The sequence below is a fragment of the Vicia villosa genome, linkage group LG6 (assembly GCF_029867415.1).
Source record: "Vicia villosa cultivar HV-30 ecotype Madison, WI linkage group LG6, Vvil1.0, whole genome shotgun sequence".
NCBI classification, from domain to species: domain Eukaryota; kingdom Viridiplantae; phylum Streptophyta; class Magnoliopsida; order Fabales; family Fabaceae; genus Vicia; species Vicia villosa.
The window spans coordinates 77,380,821-77,387,490 of NC_081185.1; the positions used below are offsets into that span (position 1 = coordinate 77,380,821).

Here is a 6,670-nt window from a genome sequence, read left to right on the forward strand (position 1 = left end):
AGGAGGTAATAGATAGAAGTTTGGCTACTAAAGACTTTTGGAATTATTTGAATATCAAAGAGAGTATGCTTAGGTTAAAGTCTCGAAACCTTTGGTTGAAGGAAGGAGATAAGAATACTAAGTTTTTTCATAATTCATTGAAGGAGAGACGTAGGCGTAAAGCGATAACTTCTTTAGAAGTCTCAAACGGGAGAATAGAAGGAGTAGTGAATATTAAAGAGGAGGTTAGTAGACATTTTTGTGAGTTCTATAAGGAGGAGGATATGGAGAGACCGATACCGGAAGGCCTTGTCTTTAACTCTTTGGAGGAGGAAAAGGTTTCTTGGTTGGAGAGGGGTTTTTCGGAAGAGGAAGTAAAAGAGGCGGTTTGGTCGTGTGATGGGAATAAAAGTCCCGGTCCGGATGGGTTTACATTAGAATTCTTTAAAAAGTTTTGGGAGGTGATAAAGGAGGATATCCTCACTTTTGTGCAAGACTTCTTTGAGAGGGCTAAACTTATAAAAGCTTGCACTTCCTCTTTCATCACATTAGTGCCTAAAGTGAATAACCCTCAATCCTTGAATGAATATCGTCCTATTTGTTTGGTAGGATGTTTGTACAAGATCTTGGCTATGTTGTTGGCAAATAGGCTTAAGAGGGTGGTCGGGAAACTTGTTTCGAACAATCAATCGGCTTTCATTGAAGGAAGAAACATAATGGATGGAGTCCTTGTTGTGAATGAGGTGTTGGATTTAGCTAAAAGAGATAAAAGGAGTTGTGTGGTTTTGAAAGTCGATTTTGAGAAGGCTTACGATAGGGTGAGTTGGAATTTTGTTAGATATATTTTAAAGAGGATGGGGTTTGGAGACCGGTGGATGAGGTGGATGTAGGGATGGCAACGGGTGCCCGCGGGTGCGGGTTTTATACTACCCAAACCCGCACCCGAAATTACCACCCGAACCCGAACCCAAACCCAAAAGCTATTCGGGTGACAAAATAACACCCACGCCCACACCCGTTGGGTTCGGGTTTTTTCACCCAAACCCAAACCCGCAACAAAATACATAAAATATATTTTTCCTACAATTTTCTTACAACTTTCCATAAAAAATATATATATATATATATATATATATATATATATATATATTCGGGTGTGATTTCGGGTTTCGGGCGCGGGTTTCACACTACCCAAACCCGCACCCGAAATATCGGGTGGCACCCGAACCCGAACCCAAACCCAGTCAACTCGGGTTTTCACCCGTTGATTCGGGTTTGGGTGCGGGTGGGCCCTGCGGGTTTGGGTCTGTTTGCCATCCCTAGGTGGATGGAGTGTTGTATCTTCACTAATTCTTTGTCCATCCTTGTCAATGGGAGTGCTACTAAAGATTTTAAAGTTGAGAAAGGCCTTAGACAAGGTGACCCCTTGTCTCCTTTCGTGTTCGTTTTGGTCATGGAGGTTCTTACGGCTCTTATGAAAAGATCTAAGGAGTTAGGGGAATTTCGGGGGTTTTGTTACAAAGAGAACAAGGAGGTGGACTTGCTACAATTCGCGGATGATACTATCATTTTGGCCGAAGGAGATACCGCAAATTTATGGAGCATGAAAGCTATCCTTAGAGGTTTCGAAATGATGACGGGTCTAAGAGTTAATTTTCACAAGAGTAATCTTTATGGGATTAATGTGGGAGATTGGTATTTGGAGGCGGCTTCGTCTTTCTTGACTTGTAAAGTGGGTACTTTTCCGTTTAAATTTCTTGGGGTGAGAGTTGGCGATAGTCCTGGGAAACTATCTATGTGGAAGGATCTTCTAGCTATGTTTAGAAAACGGTTAAATGTGTGGAGAGGAAGATATCTTAGCATGGCGGGTAGGGTGGAGTTGATTAATTCGGTTCTTAGTGCAATTCCGATTTACTCTTTATCTTTTTACAAGGCCCCTAAGAAGGTTTTGCAAGAAATAAAATCCATCCAAAGTAAGTTTTTATGGGGCGGAGGTGATCGTGACAAATCCATCCATTGGGTTAGTTGGGATACGGTTTGCAAATCAAGAAAGGAAGGAGGTTTGGGAGTGAAAGATGTGGAGATCATGAATGTAGCTTTACTAAGTAAATGGAAGTGGCGTATTCTCACGGAAAAGGAGGCGGTGTGGAAGGATTTAATAGAAGCTAGATATGGCAATTTGAGGCTTAAAGTGTTGATAGGGGATGTCTCATCCTTGTCTAAAAAGGAGTCTCATTGGTGGAGGGATTTAATAGTCTCGGACAATTTTGAAAGGCTCCTTTTTGATCATTTTACGAGTGCTATTAAATGTAATATTGGCAATGGAGCCTCTACTCCGTTGTGGTACGCGTCTTGGGCGGGTCAAAAATCTCTTATGGAATCCTCCTATTTTATTCTCTCTAGCCGGAAATTTTTTGGATTCTATATATCTTGCAGGGGCTTTTGTTGAAGGAGTTTGGTGCTGGAATTACTCAAGTTGGTTTGTCGAAGGGAGTAATGCGGCTGCTGTTGCCGCGGATCTGCATCAATCCGGCAGACACAGCAGTAGTGCACCGTCTGCTGCCACTGTGGGCAGTCTGGCTGGTGCTGGCAGCGGTTCAGGGGAGGCTCTTTATCCCTCTCAGCAGCTGGCAGCAGCGCTTAAAGACATGCTGGTTGTTCTGAACGCGGTGCCGGTCAAGGAGTATTGTGATGACAACTTCTCCTGGACTTTGTCTTCTAGTGGGTGTTTTTCTGTTAATTCGTGCTATGAGTTTTTCAAGGCGTCTCTTTCCGGTCCTCCAATGGAAAGTAATAAGGTATTAGCCTTTAACTATTTATGGAAGTTCAAAGTTCCTTCAAAAATTCTATGTTTTGGTTGGAGATTTTTACTAAATAGAATACCAACTAGAGATCAATTGGTGAGAAGGGGTGTTTTGGTGGGAGGAATTGATTCGGTTTGTGCTTTATGTTCTGCCGAGGAGGAATCATTATCTCATCTTTTCTTCTTGTGTAATGTTTCTATCCGTATTTGGAGAAGGGTGTTTATGTGGCTTGATTTATCCGAATTTATGTCTTTAGAGGAGTTTGGGGATTTCTTTTATTTTTATGAGAAGGTTCCTTGCTTAAATAAGCGTATGATTGTGGGTACCGTTTGGCTCGCTACGGTTTGGATGATTTGGTTAAAGCGCAATGCGGTGATTTTTGAGAAGGAAGATTTTAGTTTTACCGAATGCATGACGGATATTGTATTACAATCTTGGAGGTGGTTATGAGCCACTCATAAGAGAGTTAATCTTTGTAGTTTTCATTATTGGAATATTCTTCCTCTTCTTTGTTTTGAGAGGTAGTTTTTCTTTGTTGTAACGGGGAGGAGCATCCCTTTTGCTCCCTTTAATTCCATCGCTTATTTAAAAAAAAAACAAAACCAAAAATAAAATAATTAAAATTAAAACTTTATAAAATTAAAGTTACGTAACTTTTTAATACCTCTATAAATACATCAAATTTTACTTTTTGTCTCTACAAACATTTTCATTAAATTTTATTCAACTTACATATTTTATTATTAGTCTTGATCGATATTTCTTATGATTTTTTTAAGGAACATTTGATTACTAAAGCTTTTTTTAAAATTATAAATACATTTTTGTTTTGTTTTCTAATGTATTTTGATAGACTAGAATATGTAAATTACCCATTCCGTCTTAAATTTAATTGTAAATTAAATGTTATTTTAACAAAAAAAATTAACATTTGACCATGTATTTGTTTTACCTACACATTAAATTAAATTGTTACGTAATATTACTTTTTCCAAACTGTTTATAATTTTCTTAAAAGTGTTCAACTCACACTACAATACATTAGGTTGCTCTCATGGCTACTCAACCGCCGAAGTGGTATCGCCGCCGTAAGTCCAATCCATCACCGCCACCAATTCTTCCCAACGAGCTGATCACCGATATTCTATCTCGCTTTACTGTCAAATATCTGATGCAGATGAAATGTGTGAGTAAGTCATGGAACACTCTTATCTCTGATCCTATATTCATCAAAATTCATCTTAATCGATCGGAACTAAATCCACAATTCTCATTGATATCTCCACATAACGGTGATCACAGTTTTGTACCCTTCCCAGTTAGTCTATTATGGGAAAACGGTAGTATCAATATTCCTCATGATCCTTCTTACCAATTGAACAACAAGAACTGTAATGAGATTGTTGGTTCATGCAATGGATTAGTATGTTTGGTAGGTTATTCTCTTAATGAGATTACCAGGTATAAAAAAACGTGGCTTCGGTTCTGGAACCCTGCTACTAGAGCAATATCTGATAAATTAGGCTCTTTTTTCTATTATGATAGATATAGATTTGAATCTTGTGAATTCACGTTTGGTTATGATAATTCAACTGAAACTTATAAAGTTATGGCGTTACGTTCAGTTTTGGATCGTACTCTATCAAAAACTGATGTGAAAGTATTTAGTTTAGGTGACAATGTTTGGAGAACTATTCAAGGTTTTTCGGCTATTCCTCTTCAATTGTACTTTAGTCGTGAGTATGCTGGTGTACATTTGGGTTGCACTATTAACTGGATGGCAGTTCAAAAGGTGTTTGGGAGAGATGATACTGTTGAGCAATTTGTAATAATTTCGTTTCATTTGAGCAAAGAGACATTCACACAGTTGATGCCCCCTGAAAAATTTGATAATGTGTCGGGTATATCGCCAAATATTTGCGTGTTGATGGATTCCCTTTTTTTTTCTTATGATAAGAAAACTGAATTTTTTATATGGCAGATGACAAAATTTGGAGATGAAAAATCTTGGTCTCAGTTCCTTAAATTTAGTTATCACGATGTTGAAATAGATTATGGACTTGGTCACCCACGTATAAAACTAACGCCGTTGCATCTTTCTAAGGATGGTGACACACTACTATTAGCGAACGACCAACAAGACAGTGCAATTCTTTATAACCGGAGAAATAATAGAGCAAAGAAAACTATAATTAACAATAAGATATGTTGGTTCTCTATCCGGGAATATGTCGAAAGCTTGGTTCCAACATGTTGAAGGTAAGTTCTTCTTCTCCCATGATATATTGTTCCAATTGTTTATGCAATTATTTCTTTTAACTTCAACGCTTGGTCGTAGATATTATGAATCATGAATCAATTGACAGATCTTAATACTATGTTTAGAACTCAACTATTACCTCTGATATAGACTTGTATTAATGCATTATGGTAGATAGAATTTAATTTCTTTATATTGTTTTCACAAATAGATATGGCTGCACTTCAAAGGATTAGGCATCCACTTTTCTTCTGTCTTTTCTCTTTGTGTGTATTGTTGTTTCAGTGCCTTGCCTTACAGGAGTCTGTTTTGAATTATAGGTCGCAACATGAACTTCAAGCAAATCCAACATTATTAGGACGAAAGAGCCATCTGGAAGCTACATTCTCTGCTGTTTTAGTGTTTGTTTTAATTAAAATATTGACGGTGCTCTTGATGTCTATTAATGATAGTTCTTTGGAAACATTTTTAACCACTTATTGCTTGAACAATTGTTCTCTTTTACAAAAATGCTCCTGAAATTGAAAATCTCAAACTCTTTCAGGTCCATTTGAGTATGATAGCAATATTGTTGTAGTTGCACAAAATTCTCTGAATGATATTACATTAATATATGTATATGGTTATGCTGTTTTGTTTTAGCAGATAACAACATCCAAGAGGACCTTAATCTTGTTCACACTTCTGTTCCCATTCAACTTTTGCTCTCAGCCTGCCATAAGTTGGGACTGGAAGCATTACATTATAAGATTCTTTAAACTTCCGGATACTAATTTTCTAAACAAATATTTAGTTAGAAATTAAGAAAACAAAAATATGGAACAAAACCACACACATCAAAGAAAACAACCGAATTTATAATCAGAGAGACAACCTATTATGGAAAAAGTCATCTCTAATACAATCTGGTAAGCGAGCATCAGTTCTGATTCGGGTCCAAACTCCCAAATTGAACCAATCCACGAGTGACGTAGATGGGCCCAACTTCCAACCGATCATTCGGTTTCGCCAGGTTCGGTTCTTTAGTATGATTTATAGTGTCTATTTCATTACTATTACATATAAAATTAGATTGACTTATATAAGTAAGGGAACTTTTATAATAACCCTTACAGTAAATGATTTAGTGTATCATGTTTTATATACTACTATTTCTTTTAGAATGCTGCGAGAAACTACAGAATAAATGATTAGGAAGGGTTGTGGTAAAAAGGATAAGAAAATAGCTGAACAAATGTCCTAATAAAATACTACTTTATAATTAAAAGAAAATTTGAATTATGTTTTCTTATTTTGGAGATGAAATAGCCAGCACCATTCTAATATTGTTGGTACACAAGAGAAGAAAATCGGCCTTAGAAAAAAGGTCCTGACTTCGCCGAGAAATTACCGTCGACAGTGATAGCCCAAGAAAACTCATCAGACCATCTTGCAGAGAAAAATCAAAGTTAACCAGTTCGAAAAACTCCTCCACGATATGCTGTGTCTCGACATCAAATAACACCCAAGCTTTAAGAACATCCCTTATCAAATCTTGCCCTGTTTGCGCCTTGATATCTGCCACACTTCCGAGACAGTCTCTAGCAAGAGTGAAGATTTCCGGTAAAGCTTCCTTCAATGATTGAGA

General features: G+C 37.3%; 1 protein-coding gene across 1 annotated transcript; it reads left to right on the forward strand.

Moving 5' to 3' along the window:
* Positions 1–3,799: 3,799 nt before the first annotated feature.
* On the forward strand, positions 3,800–5,628 carry LOC131611693 (F-box/kelch-repeat protein At3g06240-like). The gene is made up of 2 exons (XM_058883607.1): positions 3,800–5,042; positions 5,364–5,628. Exon 1 carries the CDS (start codon positions 3,838–3,840, stop codon positions 5,038–5,040), a length of 1,203 nt encoding a protein of 400 aa, XP_058739590.1. The 5' UTR covers positions 3,800–3,837; the 3' UTR covers positions 5,041–5,042; positions 5,364–5,628.
* Positions 5,629–6,670: the final 1,042 nt, after the last annotated feature.

Coding starts and splice junctions, on each gene's coding strand:
- LOC131611693 (XM_058883607.1), top strand. CDS start 3,838: ATGGCTACTCAACCGCCGAAGTGGTATCGCCGCCGTAAGTCCAATCCA.